This window comes from Heptranchias perlo, chromosome 2 (assembly GCF_035084215.1).
Source record: "Heptranchias perlo isolate sHepPer1 chromosome 2, sHepPer1.hap1, whole genome shotgun sequence".
Classification (NCBI taxonomy): domain Eukaryota; kingdom Metazoa; phylum Chordata; class Chondrichthyes; order Hexanchiformes; family Hexanchidae; genus Heptranchias; species Heptranchias perlo.
Genome location: NC_090326.1, coordinates 38,346,317 through 38,366,027, shown reverse-complemented (window position 1 = coordinate 38,366,027; position 19,711 = coordinate 38,346,317). Strand labels below are relative to the sequence as shown.

The window sequence follows — 19,711 nt, the reverse complement described above, 5'->3', positions numbered from 1 at the left end:
CGCTCCAGTCAGCTTTCCTGTGTCAAAATAACAGGAAGGATATTTGTGATTAAAGGGGCAGTGGCAGCGTGGTTATGAAATTGGCTAAGGGACAGAAAGCAGAGAGTAGTGGTGACTGGTTATTTTTCAGACTGGAGGGAAGTATGTAGTGGTGGTCCCCAGGGGTCGGTATGAGGACCACTGCTCTTTTTAATATATATTAATGATTTGGACTGGGTCTACAGGGCATAATTTCAAAGTTTGTAGATGACATGAAACTCAGATGTAGTAAACAGTGAGGAGGATAGTAACAGACTTCAGGAGGACATAGACAGACTGGTGAAATTGGCAGACAAATGGCAGATGAAATTTCATGCAGAGAAGTGTGAAGTGTTGCATTTTGGAAGGAAGAATGAGGCGAGGCAATATAAACAAAATGGAACAATTTTAAAGGGGGTGCAGAAACAGACCTGGGGGTTTATATACAGAAATTTGAAGGTGGTAGGACAAGCAGATAAGGCTGTGTTTATTTTTAAATAAAAGCATGGAAAACTTGGCTTTATAAATAGAGGCATAGAGTACAAAAGCAAGGAAGTTATGTTAAATCTTTATAAATCAGTGGATAGGCCTCAGCTGGTGTATTGTCCAATTCTGGGCACCACACTTTAGCAATGTTGTCTAGGCCTTGGAGAGGGTGCAGATTTACTGGGATGGTACTAGGGATGAGGGACTTCAGTTACATGGAGAGACTAGAAAAGTTGGGATTGTTCTTGGAACATAGAAGGTTAAGGGGAGATTTAATAGAGTAAATAAGGAGAATCTATTTCCTCTGGTTTGAAGGGTCTGTTACCAGAAAACACAGATTCAAGGTAATCTGCAAAAGAGCCAGGGGTGAGATGAGAATTTTTTTTACACAGAGAGCTGTTATGATCTGGAATGCACTGCCTGAAAGGATGGTGGAAGCAGATTCAATAGTAACTTTCAAAAGGGATTTGGATAAATACTTGAAGGGGAAAAAATTTGCAGTGTTACGGGAAAAGGGCAGGGGAGTGAGACTAATTGGATAGCTCTTTCACAGGCATGATGGGCCGAATGGCGCCTCCTGCGCTGTAAGGTTCTGTGATTCTATACTGGATCTTTTGTGAATTAAACCTTCAAAATAGTGAACCTCTATCAAAAACACAAAGCTTAAGGCAAAAAAATCCCTCTTGGATCAACAATCCCCAATCAAGACCCTTTCAATTCAATATAAATTGTATAAACCTAAAGTATATATTGGCCAAAATCCTAATAGTCTGGATTTTCAAAATTGTCCAGATCAAATGACAGGCATTCACATCTCCTTTGTCTCCTGCTTGAACAGTAATAAATGTGAAATCTCATGCTAACTGGGGCATATGTAAGAAAACATTTTCAGAGAAAAAATTGGAGATTTTCATGAATTTGCCTTCTGAACGTGGGGTTTGCAAATCTTCTCAAAAGACCCTGTTCAAAACTTCAGAAGATATCCTCTTGAGTATAGATAACTGGTTGACATGTTTGGTCACATGTATTTTTGCCAGTCTTTCCAAGGAGGACTTATTACCTTAGATGGCACACCAAATATGGCACAACTTCCCAACGTCTTCATTTAATGGCACGAGTATGATATGTCATATTTCAAGGTCCTAATTCACTAATTTGGATACAGCATATAAATACTAATCTAAATTCACTAAAGCTTTCAATTTTTTTGTTCTTAGCGGAAGTCAACTGGGAAAACACATTTACAAACTCGTATAGAAAAACAGAAAATGCCTCATACTGGACAGATGCTTTCAGAATTTTCAGAACTACAAAACACACCAGTTTCTTCACAGAAAGCCAAGAGGATTAAAAGTAAGACCTTAATCTTAGATTTGGAATAGTTCTTATGAAATCCCAACCAATCAATTTTGGAATGCAACAGAAATTGTTAATCTGAAGTATGAGACACTTTATCAAAGCATAAGACATATTGGAATATAGTCTGACTATAGTAACTTTCAATGTGGGATTATGTAACAAACCTTAAGATTTATTTCATATTAGTTTAAGGCCCATGGTATTGAAAGTGAAGTCCTGGATGGTTGAAGGATAGAATGAATAGATCTTTCTTGGATTGACCAGATGGTTTGTGGTGTGCCCTAGGAATTTTGGGACCTCTCGATCACTATATACATAAACAATTTGGAAGTGAGTGTGGCAAAAATAAATCCGTTCTATCTTTTTAGTTTTAGCTTTGCAGTAGTTCTTTCATTCAGTAACTATTCATAGAGTTTTAACAAGCTAGTCAGAATCTTGTCCTAAGCTTAACTGGATATGAATTTTTCAAGTTGACTGTTTCCAACCCAGGGCATTAAGAAATAGGTGAGGAAATTGCTGATGGTTTGGTCATAATTTTCCAAAGTGTTCTAGATTTAAGCATATGGATAAAAGGTACCTTGTCTGATTTGCAGGATATGACGAGTGGTATTTCTCAGGCCTTAGCTTTACGCCATATAAATTAAAGACTAGTATGAAGGAATGGAGAGTTGTATATCCAAGTTTGCAGTTGACAATTGTAAGTTGTGTCGGTGGGAGCAGAAAGTTACATACAGATTGAGTGAGTGGGCAAAACTGGCAGATGGAGTTCAATGTGGGGAAGTGAAGTCATCCACTTTGGATTAGAGGAAAACAAATTGGAATATTTTTTTAGTGAGAGTCTAGGAGCTGTGGAGAAGCAAAAGGACTTTGGTGTCCATATACACACATCACTAAAAGCTTGTGCATTGGTACAAAAAGTAATCAAAAAGGCTTATGGAATGTTGACCTTTATCATAGGAATATAGGAACAGGAGGAGGCAATTCAGCCCCTCGGGCCTCTTACGCCATTCAATTGGATCATGGCTGATCTGTATCTTAACTCCATTTACCTGCCATGGCTCCATATCCCTTAATACCCTTGGCTAGCAAAAATCTATTGATCTCTGATTTAAAATTATTAATTGAAGTAGCATCTATTATTTTTTTGTGGGAGAGTGTTCCACACTTCTACCACCCTTGGTGTGAAGAAGTGTTTCCTAACTTCTCTCCTGAATGGCCTGGCTCTGATTTTAAGGTTTTGTCCCCTTGTCCTAGACTCCCCCACCAGTGGGGAAAAGTTTCTCTCTATCCACCCTATCAAATCCTTTCAAAATCCTAAAAACCTCAATCAAATCACCCCTTAACCTTCTGTCTTCCAGGGAATACAAGCCTAGTTAATGTAATCACTCCACATAATCTAACCCTCAGAGTCCTGGTAGCATTCTGGCGAATCTTCGCCAAACTCCTTCCAAGGCCATTATGTCCTTTCTAAGGTGCGGTGCCTAGAACCGTACACAGTATTCTGGATGTGGTCTAACCAGGGCTTTGTATAGCGGTAGTAAAACTTCATCCCTTTTATATTCTGATCCTCTAGTTATAAATACGAACATTCCATTAGCCTTTTTGATTATTTTTGGTACCTGACTGACATTTTAGGGGTGTGTGTGTGTCCCTAAATCTCTTTGGACTTCCACTGTTGCTAGCTTTTCACCATTTTAAAAATACTTGGATCTATCCTTTTTGGTCCAAAATGGAGGACCTCCCACTTACCTGCATTGAAATCCATCTGCTACAGTTTTGCCCACTCACTTAATCTATCAATGTCTCTTTGTAATTTATGCTCCTATTTACACTACTTACTATGCCACCAATCTTTGTTGTTGGCAAACTTGGATATATGGCTGTCTATTATGTTATTTAAGTCATTAATAATAGTGAATAGTTGAGGCCCCAGAACAGATTCTTGTGGGACACCACTAGTCCCCTTGCTTCCAATTCAAGTACATACCCATTATCCCTATGTTCTAATGCCTAACCAGGTCAATAATTTGCCTTCAATTCCATGAGCTTTAATTTTAGCTAACAGTCTCTTATGTGGAACCTTATCAAATGCCTTCTGGAAGAAACTACATTTCCCTGTCTACTACTGTAGTAACTTGCTCAAAAAACTCAATTAGGTTCATTAGACATGACCTACCCTTTACAAATCCATGTTGGCGCTCTCTAGTCAGCTCAAATTTCTCTAAGTGCTCAGTCACACTGTCCTTAATTATAGATTCCAACAGATGTTAAACTGACAGGTCTATAATTTCCTGGTTTCTCTCTCACACCTTTCTTAAATAATGTCATTACATTTGCAATTTTCCAATCTAAAGGGACAATTCCTGAATTGAGAGAACTTTGGAAGATTATGGCTAAAACATCTGCAATTTCCTCACCACCTTCCTTTAAATCCCTAGAGCAGAAACAATCAGGTCCTGGGGATTTGTCAATCTTCAGTGCCATTATTTTTTCTAATACTGGGTTTCAAGCTTACATTAACTTTTTAGTGAGTTCCATTCCTGGAATCATTTAGTTTGCCTGGAATGTCAGGTATATTATCCTCTTCCTCTACTGTAAAGACTGACACACAGTAATTATTCAACAAGCCTGCCATTTCCTTATTTTCATTTGCGATATTACCCGCATCTGTTTTTAAAGGGCCCATATCATCCTCGACTATCCTTTTTCTCTAATATAATTGTGAAAGCATTTTGTTAATCTTGATATCCCTTGCAAGTTTCACTACGAGGTTGGAATACAAGAGAGGAAGTGATGCTTGTAGAGCCTTGGTCAGACCCCATCTGAAATACTGCATTCAGTTTTGTTCACCATACCTCAAAAGATATGTTGACCTTTGATGGGATTCTGTCCTGATTCACCAGAATGATACTAAGACTCAGAGTTAAATTAACGACAGGTTGCATAAACTTGGTTTGTACTCCCTTGAGTTTAGAAGATTGAGGCGTTAAAATGATAAAGGGATTCTAGAGGGTCGATGCAATTGAACTATTTCCTTGGGTGGGGGAATCCAGAACAAGGAGACAATGGGCCAGAATTTACTGGCAAAATAGTGGTGAGGCTAACAGCACTCACCGTTTATATATGCGTAAATCGGACAGCAACTTCAGGCGAGGGCAGATGCACAGTTAAATGCAAAAATCTGGAAGTTGCTGTCCGAAATGCACCGTTCCACCATCTGCTTCGCAAGAACGGCATCTCGTTGTCTGACTCACCAAATACATTGGCATAAAGTTCATGTATTCGTATGGTAGAAACAAACTAAACTCTCCTTGGAAAATTAGGGCTTGTCCTTTTCAGTCTGGCACTGAAAATTAACTTACAAGTGTGAAGTCTCATTCCTTCAGCTTTTAATTGTTGGAGATTTATTTTTTTTTAAAAATTTAAAAGCATTTTTCTTTGTCTCTTTTTCTCTCATAATCTAATCTTTCTTTCCTTTATTTTGCTTTCTGTACCTGATTTGACATTGAATTCACTATTCTAACATACACTTCCTGGTTCAGACTCTGCGCTGCTCATTAATGATTCTTCAATCTGGTTAAAGAGATAAACAGTTGCTTGCCCCGTTCACGTAGATCCCAGATGCCCTGTAGAGGGCACTGCACTGTTTGGATCTCTAACTTGCAGCAACTTCCAATGCAAAAGCTCATGGTAAATATATGGGCAAGGGCACTGGTCTGATGGTGTGATGTTTTCTAACTTTTATCCAGCTGATGATTTTTCAATCAGAAAGAATCTGGAAATGGAGACGCCACTGATATCACTGCTGACGCCTCCAGACACGCAACAGGTAAGAATCTGTATTCTGAGCATTATTTTCTTGAAACATTAAAAACCTTGTTAATTTCCTGGGGCTATATTGATAATGGTGTTGGCCTGTGCGTTAATGTGTGGTTTGTTTAGTGTCATTAATTCATTGCCAAATTTCTTTTTGCTCAGTGTGTAGCCAGTCACATTCCTTCCATGGTTCAGCTGCTTAAAAGATAATGCTTTGATTCAGTAACCAGTGTGTGCTGAGTTAGTTGATCTTAGCCAGGGTTACAGGAAAGGTGCTACAGTTTGCTTCAGCATCCCTGGGTTTAGAAAGGGAAAGTTGACTTGGAGTTTCTGCTCCCGATTGTTATCCAATGAGCCCTGTAGGATGTGTGCGTGAGGACAGGTGAAGGAATAATCTGCAAATGCTCACTTGTTTATCTTCACACACTAAGAACGGCTCCTTGAGTGAGAGAATGGTGGTGATTGGTGCTTGCACCCAGCAACAGGGGAAGAGTGCTCTTAGAGGAGAAAAATGGCAGAAAGGGAAAGAATGTAAAATGGCATTGATTTTAATTCACTGAATAATTAAACTGTAGAATGGAGAAACAGTAAATATATTTATTGTTGGAACAAGGTTTGCATTTTTAGGCTTGTCGATTCCTTTTTCAAATGTGTTAACTAAACTTTGAGTTGTGCGATTCTGTTGCTCCCAACATGGAATTTTTTCCATGGACCCAAGAATGACGACGATGAGGCATGGCATGAGGCTCAGAAGAAGGAGGGTGAATGGACAGATCTGATATAACTACTGCACACAGAGGCTTATGCATGTTTGGAATGGCCTGCCCAGGGAGATGATTGAGGCTGATGACATCAGTAATTTTAAGAGGAAGTTGGGCAGTTATTTTGTGAGACAATCAGTTGAGGGATGTAAGAGTGAACTCTGTATTTTGAGCTCTGGGTTGGCCTGATTGGCCAAAATGGTCATTTCTGGTCACTTACATTAATATTTCTATTAAATTGTTCAGCTAAAGCTGAGAATCCTGAACTTGTCTATTACTTAGCTAAATGTTTCAGCTTGTTTAATTTAAAAAAAATCTAGACTGAGAGCTTAAAATTCCTGGGTTCCATCACAGATTTAATTTTTTTTTTTATTCGTTCACGGGATGTGGGCGTCGCTGGCAAGGCCGGCATTTATTGCCCATCCCTAAGAGGGCAATTAAGAATCAACCACATTGCTGTGGGTCTGGAGTCACATATAGGCCAGACCGGGTAAGGACGGCAGGTTTCCTTCCCTAAAGGACATTAGTGAACCAGATGGGTTTTTACAACAATCCGGCAGTTTCATGGCTATCATTACTGATACTAGTATTTTAATTCCAGATTTTTATTTAATTAATTGAATTTAAATTCGCCAGCCGCCGTGGTGGGATTTGAACTCGTGACTCTGGATTTTAGTCCAGGCCTCTGGATTACTAGCCCAGTAACATAACCACTATGCTACTGTACCCTAATTGCAGATATCGTATGTGAAGGGAAGAGCAGACTGGCAGTAATTTATAATAGGTTCTGAGTAATCTAATGTCACTGGGAAATTACAATCAATAAAGTTTCTGGGTAAAGAAGTTAACCATTTTTATGTAAATATTTGCCCCGTCGATTAACATTGGGAGAAAATGTCACTACTTTATTTGCCCAGGACTTGATCTTACTGTCTGTCTAACAAAGGTACATTTTGTTAATCTAGAAAATGACTCCACCATCACCTAAGTTTCCAGAGAGGATATCCTTGAAAGGACAGGTCCTAGCAAACAAAGAGTGCCCATCAGGTACAACTCCTAGACCAGAGTTGTGGGTAAAATGATTTTTAAATCATCATTTTTAAACCAGCTGGAGTTACTTGGAAATGTTTTTTTACGTTAGTATAATTTAACTGTTTGTATGGATTTTTTTTCTTTAAATACTTTCCAAATACTGCTTGCATTACTGGAGTTCAAATATAGGACATAAGTATATACTATAGGTACCTGCTTACATAATGTAGGACTAGTGGACCCAAGTTATACTGTCTGCTCTGTCACTCTCTGGCAAAGGAAACTGGAGCTCTGCAGAGAGCCAACACTTTTGTTTGCTTTTGAACTTGTAAAAATATTAAAAATTGAGTTTCAAAAATGTTACAGGAGGTCCATTTTAAAAAAAAATTTAAATCAAGTTTTTGCCTTCCTTAAATTCCAGGTGGGAATTTTTTCATTCACTTTGCACTGGCCGCATAGAGAGTAAAGCCAAAACCGCGTAAGACTATTTTCTGGATAGTCTCGCTGATGGAGGACATCCGCACACCTGAGTGATGCAATTTGTCAAAGCAAAGTATAAATCATTTTACATTGAAGACTGTGTATCACCTCTGGCCTGAGAGTTGGCCAGCACTGAATTACAAGTCATTAGTTCAATTGAATGATTCTCACCTTTAACAAGTGCAAGGAGCTCATGGACTTTTGTCATGAGGGTTGTGAATCTTTGGAATTCTGGATAAGTCGTTGAGTATATTCAAGACTGAGATGGGTAGATTTTTGGACTCTAGGGGAATCAAGGGATATGGGGATCGGGCAGGAAAGTGGAGTTGAGGTTGAAGATCTGCCATGATCTGATTGAATGGTGGAGCAGGCTTGAGTGGCCGTATGGTCTACTCCTGCTCCTATTATGTCGGTAAGATTGAGACCATCTGTTCAACTGCCTCTGCTTGTTACCCTCCCTTCCCTGAGCCCACCAAACCAAATCTCCCCTAAGGTTTCCCCCTGCCGTAGCTCTGAACACTCATCTTTCTCTAGTTTCTCTCCAGTTTCCACTCATGCTCTGTCTGAGCACTTCTTGATCATGAGACCCACCTCATGCTCCCTCGACTCTATTCCCATCAAGCTACTGACCACCCAACTTCCCTACTTGACCCCCATGTTGCTGATGTTAACGTTCCCTCTCCTCAGGTACTGTCCTCCTCCCCTTCAAATCTGCTGTCATCACCCCCGTCATCAAAAAAACCCACCCTTGATTCCTCTGTCCTTGCGAACTGCCGCCCCATCTCCAATCTCCCTCTCCCAAGTCTTTGAACCTGTTGTTGCCTCCCGAATCCATGCCCATCTTTCCCACAACTCCATATTTGAATCCCTCCAATTAAGTTTCTGCTCCTGCCACAGTACTAAAATGCCCTTATCAAAGTCACAGTGACATAGGATGTCATTTGTGACCATGGTAAACTATCCCTCCTCATCCTTCTCGACCTGTCTGCAGCTGTTGACCACATCGTCGTCCTCCAACGCCTCTCCTCCGTTGGCTGGGTGGGACTGCCCTCACCTGGTTCCATTCTTATCTATCCAGTTGTAGCCAGAGAACCACCTGCAATGGCTTCTCCTTTCGCTCCTGCAACGTTACCTTGAGTCATCCGAGGATCTATCCTTGGCCCCCTCCTATTTCTCATCTACAAATGACGATATCCGAAAACACGACGTCAGTTTCCATATGTACACTGATGATACCCAGCTCTACCTCACCACCACCTCTCTCGCCCCTTCACTGCCTCTGATTTGTCACATTGCTTGTCCAACATCCAGTATTGGATGAGCAGAAATTTCCTCCAATTAAATATTGGGAAGGCTAAAGCCATTGTCTTCAGTCTCTGCCACAAGCTCTGTTCCTTAGCCACCGACTCCATCCCTTTCCCTGGCCACTCTGAGGCTGAACCAGACTCTGCACATCCTTGGCTTTCTATTTGACCCTGAGCTGCGCTTCCGACCGCATATCTGCTCCATCACCAAGACCGCCTACTTCCACCTCCTTAACATCGCCCTTCTCCGCCCCTGCCTCAGCTCATCTGCTGAAACCCTTATCCATGCCTTTTAGACTTGACTATTCCAATGCTCATCCAAAACTGTGCTGCCCGTATCCTAACTCTCACCAAGTCCAAGTCCCGTTCTCCCATCACCCCTGTGCTTGCTAACCTACATTGGCTTTCGGTCCAACAACGCCTCGATTTTAAAATTTTCATCCTTGTTTTCAAATCCCTCCATGGCCTTGCCCGTCCCCATCCCCATCCCCATAACCTCCTCCAGCCCTAAAACCCTCCAAGATCTCTGGGCTCTTTCACATCCCTGGTTTTCTTCACTCCACCATTGTTGACCATGCCTTCAGCTGTCTAGGCTCTGAGATTCCTTCCCTAAACCCTTCTCTTTTAAGAAGCTTCTTAAAACCTACCTCTTTGACCAAGTTTTTGGTCTCCCATCCTAATATCTTTGTGGCTCAGTGTCAAATTTTGTTTGATCGCTCCTGTGAAGTGCTGTGGGAAGTTTTACTACATTAAAGGCGTGACATAAATGCAAGTTGTTGTTGAATAGGGGAAGCCACGGTAGAGTGCAAAATGCATTATAGCAAAATAACATCAACCAGTGAAAGGGCCATTGTGATCAATTAAGATGTTTCTTTCCAGAGATGATCTGTTTTTACCAACTCGACACATCCATTTAATTTCATGAGAGAAGGTTCTGTGAAACACTACAATACAACCTACATTATTCTACCTTGACTAGTTGCTTTCATTGGCATGATACTTCCATGATCTCAGGAACCATTGTGTTGCACACACCATTTGATCATTTCCCTCCCTCCTTGTGATCTTAATTCTATTCCTACACTAATATTGTGCAGCCTTTATTTTTAAGATGTTAATGAACATATTCCTGCTTCTTGGAATCTTGCACATGTCTGCTACTCTGGGGCAGGGGTAATTTTTCTATAATCTCAGTGCTTACTTGAATCTTATTGACTCTGCTGTGACCAGCATGATTTATCACTACCAAAGTCACCTACAAAATCTCCTCCTTATGAGGAAGAATACCCGATTATTTCCTGTAGATATTTTGATGCGGTGACTTGCTACACGAAGCAAGAAATGGTTAGTTTACATAAAGATTTTTACAAGTCACCTGACTGAGCAGGAATGTGGTTACACTAGTTATTGAGATGTCTTGGAAATGTGCCTAAGCCAACAAAAGCGTTTGTAACTAAAATGTTTGGCTGCTCAGCCGCTACCTTCTTGATGCTAGAAGGAGGTAGGTTATAGCATCAGAAGTAATGATTTTGCACAGTCAGCAACAAGAAGAAAAGGCTGAAAGAAGCTGAATCGAAAGCAGCAGCAGTTACTTTGAAGCTTGCAAACTGATTTCTATTGTCCTGTAGCTGCAGAAGGTACAGAAAAATTGCTTTGAGTGCTGCAAAGGTTTGGTAAAATTGAGGAAATCTAATTTACAGTAATGTAAATCGAGTGTGCCAAAGGCTTGTGGTTACGGAACAGTTAAAACCACCAGAACAATTAGAAATTGAGAAAAAGAATGTTCCACAATTTTGGGAATACTGGAAAGAACAGCGGTCTAAATAAATTTTTGCGGAAGCTTAATGATATGTGAGCCGCTGAGACAACTGATAGTCACAGAATGGCCTTTATGCATATCCATGATGAAGCAATTGACCAAGTCGAACAGCTACCGACAGTTTATCCATTACTGCGGAACAGGTTTTGGAGGCACACTAAGCTGGACAGCCAGTTCTGTCTGTAAGTAGTCAAAATAGAATCGGAATGGGAAGTTGCTGCCTGACCAACCTTGCCTTCTCTCGAAGTATCAATGCAAGTGGACTGTGGAAAGTCTTATGACATGTTGTACGTTGACTTCCAAAAAGCTTCTGACAGAGTTCTGAAAGGCCACTTGTTAAAGACAAAGCTGTGGGGATTCAGGATAAACCTTGGGAATGGATAAGAAACTGAATGGTAGGTAACAATGAGTTATGCAAGAGTTGGGGGGGGGGGGGGGGAGGGGAGGAAGAGGAGAGGGAGTGGAGTGGTACTGAGTGAGGTAACTCTTCGGCTTGGTGTCAGGACTATTTCTAATTTACCGACATAACCTGGATTTAGAAACTCAATGCCAAGTGATCAAATTTGCAGATTATTTTGAAAACTACAGTGAATTGGACAAGATTTATGTGGGCAGAGCAATAGTAGATAAATTCAATACAGACTAAATTCAATACAGACAAAATGTAAAGTGTTACACATAGGAAGAAAAAAAATAGGCAACCTGCATAGTCCATGAATGGTGTTGAAATATATAAGGATGCAGCTTGCTGATGCATTAAGACACCAAGAAGTCTTGGTACTCATGATGTTAAACATGTCCAACCAATGCAGAGCAGCAATCTACAAAGCCAATAAGGTGTTGAACTACATAGCCAAAACAGTAATCTACAAATCATAGGAGGGAGTGATTAAAGTTTATTGTGCTCTAGTTAGACCACACCTTGAGTATGGCATCCAGTTCTGGTTGCCAAGAAACCAGACCATTCAAGCAGAGGCAGGAGTGCAGCCAAAAGCTATGAAGCTGATTCCTGATGGGGGTTTGAGTTATGAGGAAAGATGGAGAGACTTGGGCTTTTCAGGCTAGAGAGGAGGTATCTGAGAGGTGATCTTATAGGTACATATAACATTGTAAAGGAATGGAAAAATATTACTTTAAATTAAACTGCAGAATTAGAACACTGGTTAAAATTAGTAGAAGTTAAATTACATTGAGTTACATTGGTCTGTTTCTGTGCTACAGTTGCATTCAGCCCAACTAGTTAATGCTGGCATTTATGCTCCACACGAGTCTCCTCCCTCCTTCACCTAACCCTATCAGCATATCCTTTTCCTTTCTCCTTATGTAGCTTCCCTTTAAATACATCCGCGCTGTTGCCTTGATTACTCCTTGGGTAGTGCGTCCCACATTCTTACCACTCTTTGGGTAAAGATGTTTCTCCTGAATTCCCTATTGGATTTATTAGTGACTATTTTATATTTATGATCTTTAGTTCCATCCTAACCTCGAAATTAGGATGGATAGCGGAAAATTCCTCAGAGTGATCAAGGTGTGAAATGGACTTCCAGATGGTACAGTTCGGGGGAATACTCTGGAATCTTTTTTTTTAAAAAAACAATTGGATGATGCCAATTGGCCATAAAGCTTTAGAAGAAACAACTTCATGTTACTTCAAGAAAGCTGCGTAGGATGTTAGACTCTGGATAAGGCTCATAAATTGACTATTGGCCAGGAAAATAGATGCAGCTTGCTGATGCATTATATTTACCTTTACAGTCACAAGGATGTGCTACAGAGGAGTTAAAGACTGTTCATGTGTTAGGAGACTTATTTATTGCAGAGCCATGACTGAGATTGAGTCATGTGTGCAAAATGGAAATGTTCAGGCTCTGAACTTTGGTTGCCCACAAAGTGAGGAAGAGGTTCCTGCTTCAGTTATTCCATTAATTTTAGTATTTGGAATGATTCCCTATTTGGGGGACAAAGAACCATCGTACCAAAGATATTGAGGACGGGTATAATGCAGCATATCTATTCACCTCAGAAAAGTACCTGCTCCAACATTGATGTAACGATTTGCCAGGTGAAAAATTGCATTGAGAAACTGTCAAACAGCAGAAACTAGGAAGCAAAAAGAAATACTGTTGCTTTCTGAGCTACCTGATTGTCAAATACTGGATCAGCTTGCTTGTTAATTTGAAAATGTGCGCTGAGCAGTTGTAGGCGACTACAAACCCTTAAATACCTTTATAAAATAATAGGATTGATTAGCAGGATCGAACTTGTGGATTATCTGTACAATAACTTAGAAAACAGCAGCCAATGGGAATTCAGATGGGGAAGCTTCTGCCCAACCAACCTCTTCCAATTTTGAGAAATTGGCCTCCCATGTGGATCCTATGACATGGTGTACCTAGGCTTCCAAAAAAGTTTGATAAAGTTCCAACTACCAGTTGAGCTCAAAGCTGTGGGGATTCGATGTAAATCGTGGGATGGATAAGAAATAAAATTACTGACGGGTAGAAAACAGTGGGTTCTAATTCTAGGAGTAGGGGAGGAAGTGTTGAGTGGTGTGCCAGAGGGATGAGTGTTGGGGCCACTACTATTTCTAACTTGCATCATTGTCTTGGATTCAGAAAGTCGATGCAAATTGGTCAAATTTGAAGATACCAAGCTAGGGGGAGGCAGCTTAGGAAATAGAAAATGACTTGGATAAAATATGTAAGTAAGCATTAAAGTATTGCACATAAGGAAGAATATGGGGCATCATAAGTACTGTGAATGGTGTTGAAATAGGCATTGGATGAAGTTGAAAAATCAAAGGGTATTGGTGGACTCGATCATGCCCAACCAATGCAGAGCAAGAATCGACAAAGGAAGTTGAATTATATAGCCAAAACAAGAGAGTACAAGTCAGAGGAAGTCCTGCTCAAACTGTAAGGTGCCCTGGGCAGACAATATCTTGCGAATTGTATCTTGTTTTGGCCTCCATAACACAAGTGAGGTATTCAAGCACTGGAAGCAGTTTAGAAAAGAGTTACAAAATTGATCCTCACAGTTGGGGAATAGGGGTGTGAGGAAAGACCAAAGAAAATTACACCTTGAACTTTGAAGAGTGACTGACTGAGAAAGTGACATTATTGAGGTATATAAGATAGTAAACAGTACAGAAAATGTAAATCCAGAAATGTACTTCAAACAAAATTGCAAGCTAATAAAAACCAAGTTTAGGCCTCATGTCAGGAAGTACTTCACTCTCAATGTGATCAATACATGGAATGAATTTTGCTGTTGTGGTTACTCACTTGGCTTTTCCCTCGCTTTGTGGATATTCTGACAATGATGTAACTTGCTTGAAATTGCACACTCCACTGAACTCCTTGTATTCTTCAGAGGTCATCAACCATTATCTTAAAAAAAAATCCAGTGTTCCCTATCTTGAAAATTGACCTTTTGGGTTTTCATAGTATTTGCTATGGCATGATTTAGGTAGTCAGTTTCCCAATAGTTCAAATAGTGATCAGTGGTGATCAAGTAATTATTACCATTCACAAGATAAATTTGAATGAGCAAAGCCAGTCAACACTGGAACCATTTTAAAAACAAATTGATGCTTATATCAGTGTCTTTCTAGACTGATGAACAAAGATGGACCGAGTGGTTGTCTTTCTTTATCTTGTGGCCTTGTGAATGGTAATAGTAAGATAACTCAAAAGATCAAACAAACTCGAGGAAAAGCAGAATGAGTTGCCTAAACAGTGAAGGGGGCATCGTCTCAGGATAAAGGGTTGGCCATTTAGAACTGAGATGAGGAGAAATTTCTTCACCCAGAATGGTTGTGACTCTTTGGAATTCTCTACCCGTGAGGGCTGTGGATGTTCAGTCATTGACCATATACAAGGCTGAGATTCATAGATTTTTGGACTCTAGGGGAATCAAGGGATATGGGGATCAGGCAGGAAAGTGGAGTTGAGGTCGAAGATCAGCCATGATCTTATTGAATGGCAGAGCAGGCTTGAGGGGCTGTATGGCCTACTCCTGCTCCTATTTCTTATGTTCTTAAGTCTGAAATGAGAAATTTGCACACAAGCCAAGTGAAATGGTCCAGTGCAGAGGGTGATAACAAAATTAATGAGCCCAACAATAATTGAGGGGAGCTTGTTCTGATAGTTTTTTTTAAAAAAGGCTCTTCACTTTTTCTAAGTTCTTTTTAGTTTTGTCCAATTCTAAACATGGTATTCTACTCTTAACACAGGCTGAACTGTGCTGTGTATGGAAAGGGAGTCCAGAAAAGATCATCTATAATCACCCTATTCATTTGACCTTCTATCCTCATGCACCAGCCTCCCCAACTGCTAGTAATGTTAATGACCGAGAGCAAAATAAAAAGGAAAAACCTGCAGCCAATTTCAGGAAAAGTCCTGGGAAATTCCTCCCTGACCACCTAAGGCCATTGAGCAAATTCCCATGGTTACTCATGATTCATCACTAGACATGGTTAAACTAACCCCCTATATGTCTTAACTTCCTTGGGAGCATAGGACTGTACAGGACTAGACTGTCATCATCCATCAGGCCAGACTCAAAGGTCAGACGACTTGCCCCTCTTCATCACCTCTCATAACCTTCAATAGCTCTGTCAAAAATGTATCCTTCACCCTCCTTTTATAACATCCCTGAGTCACTGCCTCCTGATATTGAACATGGGCTGGAGGCAAGCTCACCGTTAGCTTTTACACTTCGGCACTCTTGATGACAGTAAGAATAAGGGAAAGGAAAAATTATAAATGTTTTATGCTAATTCTGTTTGCCTGTGTAGGTGGTACTGCCACTGTACAACAGTCTGCAAAATCTCCCTCGGAAGGATCCTACAGTGACAGCAATTATATGGATGAAGATACGCTAACTCCATTTCTACATTATAAACCAAAAAGGCTGTTTACATCAGCTGAGAAGTACCAGGAAGCTGAAGGTAAATGATTTTTGAATTTGTAAAGAATGCTGCATGACGAGGCCTCGTGATAGTTCTGTGGGGAATTTTTATTCCTTCTAAACCCCTTATTTGGAAAACTCTTATTGAGAATAATGTCCCTTAGATCATTTGCTCCAATATTTACTAACAGATTAGCCTTGCAGTGAAATGTGCTATACGCACAGACGTGAATACTTCAATGAAATACTGCACTGTTCAGGTTGAACTTGTTCAATTTTAACATTTGAGAGGAGAGTTGTATTCCATGTGGGGTTGAAATATGGGGTCAAATGTAAAACTAAACTCCATGTAGGCTAATCCTTATTGAAAAATTGACGCTGCATCATCTTGTGGAATGCCTTAATGTATTTGTTTGGGAAGTGTTGAAGCTGAGAATCGAGAATTCAAAGCATGGATCCTGAATAGTTTATTTTATCACAGAGCCGGAAGAGACCGTGCAGTTAATTGAAAATTCACTCTTTGAGGTGGATGATGGAGACTTGAGTGACCCAAATATCAGTGCTGCATTTCAGAACTTCACTGAAGAAATGAGGAAGAAATTGAGGGTAAACTTGCTCCTTTGGTTATATGGCAAAGAAGTTCTTAAAATGTTGACCAAATTTATTTATATATCATTGATTTTAATGCTTTGACTAAACAATTAATACTTAGTCAGCATAATTACTCCACATGTACAGATTTAAACAAAGTTCTTGTCTAATGACTCCTTATATTTGAGGTTCAGTGCATTTGCCACCCACATAAAACATTTTTCGCACATTATCCTGGACTATGGATGGAGCTGGCTTGATGGGTCGAATGGCCTTTTCTCAATGCCTTTTCTAGTTCCTATCTGTTTTAGCTGAAAGACATGGGCTTTAACTGGCATTAAATCAATCAAAACATTTATAATGAGCTTCTGCGCCCATGTAACATACAACTTTATTTCCTCCTTCCTCCCTTTTGCCTGTTTCCAGAATTCTGAATATGCCACGTGCAACAAAACAACATGAGTGGCTGAGGATAACCCTAATATACTCCTCCCTTGTGGGGGGACGTGGCATCTGCTTAGTGTCTCATCTGGTACAATAAGAGGCTAGGATCTCAGAATATAACTGCAGAGCATGATCTAGCAATCTGTATCACAGTACATTAAAGCATCAATCTGCCATTCCGGCTAGGGTTAAGTCTCTAATGTTTGACTAGTGACTCTCCTATTATCACGTTTACTATCTGAAGTAATTTTATAGAATTCCAGACATTTAATTTCCTGCACATGAGTATGGTACTAGAATTTTCTCTAATTTATGCACCAGTCAAACCAAAATAAAATCTCCTCCCATTATTGCAGTTTCTCTATACTGTCTGCTTTCTTTTCATTTGCCCTTGCCCAAATTCTGAACTCCAACTCAGAGGCCATCTGTTCTTTTCAAACCCATCCTCCACATAGCACTGAGAAAAACCCAGGATAGCAAGATGACAAATTGTCACTTTAGTCCCCTGTCTATATCCTTTTTTGCACTGTATAAAAAGGTCGTCATTGAGCATCACCAGGTTCTTTCCTTGATGCTAGCCCAGGCATGGGGGTCTCATTTCCTCTGTTGATGACCATCAATGTGTTTTAAGGTTACTTAAACTTTTTTTTTCCAAAATACCCAGTTCATCTTCATCAAATGAACCCAAATGGCTTTAAGCACTCTACAAAGTTACATTTATATAGCACTTTTAACATAAAATGCCCTAAGGCATTACACAAATGAAGTAGGGGAAACTGACAAAGGGAGAGATTAGGAGGGTTGAATAAAAGCTGGATCAGAGATGGGTTTTGATGTTATTTTGAGAGGTAGAGGGATTTAGGGATGTAGTTCCAGAGAGTAGGGCCAAGATGGCTGAAGGCTGTACCACCAATGGAGGGGCAAAAGGAGTGAGGATACAAAGGGTTGGAATCACATGTATTCGGGAAGAAATGAGGCTCAAGGATTGGGATGGAGTGAGGCCATAAAGGGATTTAAAGCTAAGCATAGGAACTTTTAACTTGATGCTTTGGGTGACGGAGTCAATGTAGATCAATGATGAGAGTCTTGGACTTGGTGCAGGACAGGATACAGACAGCAGAGTTTGGGCAAGTTGTAGTTTACTGAGTGTGAAGCAAGAAGTAGTTAAATCTAGGGATAAGGTCATGAATAAAAGTTTTAGTGATGGAGGCAGGCAGTGTGGCAAAGGTGGAAATAGATAGTCTTAGTGAAGTATAGGTCATGCCTTCTCTGCCCTAGACTTTCCAGCACTTGTACTGTCTTTTATTAAAACACAGTTGAGTGATATGCCTACCTTGCCCTTGCACTACAAGTGGTTGTCTAAAAGCGGGAAGTTGCCTTGAGGGGTGATATTGCTACTTAGAATCACAGCAGAGAAATGCAAAGTGAGCCCTTGGGTTCAGTTGGTGCATCATTTCTCCAAGCCACTCCATTGGTATGCAGCTCTAACAATGCAGAGAAATGTTCCAGTGGGCAGACTCAATCAACATCCAGACCTGCAGATCTATAGGAAAAGTCACTGGTTAAGCCATGTCATGGTCCAGTCATGATCCTAAAGCTACGTTGAATAAGTTGCTGGTTCCAAACCCTTGGGTTGGGTGCCATTTCCTGCACAAAGCCTACTTGTTAATCTGGTCTTTAAATCCTTTGCCTCCCTATTCCCCTTATTTCTGACATAACTGATGCTTTACCTAAGATTGATTATCTTAATAGTTTTGTACTTTGGCTTTGAGGTTTTTAGAGACTCTAGCTCAGCTGACTTGCACCCTAACTTTCAGCAGTCCAACAATGTTATTGGAATTTACCCTCCCCACCAATTCCAATGATTAATCAACTTTCTGCAGCTACTGGTGAGCCCCTTTCTTGGCATGGGCATGCACATTGGCACCAGCTCAATGTCTTCCAGACAAAACAAAGGTGAGGTTATAGTGTTAACCAAGGGATGGTTGCTTCTATGTAGCTGTCAGGCAATTAACCCATTGCCAACCTGCAACATCTGAAGACCCTGCTCAAATGTCTCAAAGCGCATCACTTTCAATGGATTGCTTTTGCAATACAGTGACTGTTACATAGCCAAATGCAGCAGCTATATTGTGCACAGCAAGATGCTATGAACAAAAATAGGATGAATGACCAATTCATCTGTTTTTGGTGGTATTGCTTAAGGGAGAAATGTTGCCCAGGAAAGTGGGAGAACTTCCTACTCTTCAAATAGTGCAGTGGATCTTTTAACATCTGTCTGAACCAGCAGAAGAGAGAGACAGATCTCAGTTTAACAGTTCATATGAAAGATGGCACCTTTGACAATGCAGTACTCTTTCAGTACTGCACTGGAGTATCAGCTTAAATGGTGTAGTTAAGTTTTGGTATGCAGCTCAAACTGCAAACTTCTGGCCCAGAAGCGAGCATGATACCAACTGAACCATACTAAGGCCTAAACAATCTGCAGCATATGAAGACTCGAGGAAGTTTAAGATTATAACACTGCCTTTTGACTTGGACAGGATGTCCATGAAAATAATCAATGTGGATCTCAAAGATAATTGAAGAAAGTCAAATGGCCACAGGACCTTAATTCCAAATTCGGAGGAAGTGTTACCAGCCACAAGTACTTCCCTGGAGCCTTCTGCTGGTTCATAGGATGTTTACCA

General features: G+C 40.4%; 1 protein-coding gene across 1 annotated transcript in view; it reads left to right on the top strand.

Moving 5' to 3' along the window:
• The window catches only part of LOC137331992 (synaptonemal complex protein 2-like), an 85,274-nt gene that overhangs the window by 40,240 nt on the left and 25,323 nt on the right, over nucleotides 1-19,711 (top strand). Inside the window, exons 13-17 of the mRNA XM_067995754.1 lie at nucleotides 1,722-1,857; nucleotides 5,613-5,692; nucleotides 7,406-7,487; nucleotides 15,874-16,026; nucleotides 16,468-16,592. Of these exons, the coding sequence (XP_067851855.1) occupies nucleotides 1,722-1,857; nucleotides 5,613-5,692; nucleotides 7,406-7,487; nucleotides 15,874-16,026; nucleotides 16,468-16,592 (576 nt within the window). The remainder of the gene's footprint in view (nucleotides 1-1,721; nucleotides 1,858-5,612; nucleotides 5,693-7,405; nucleotides 7,488-15,873; nucleotides 16,027-16,467; nucleotides 16,593-19,711) is intronic.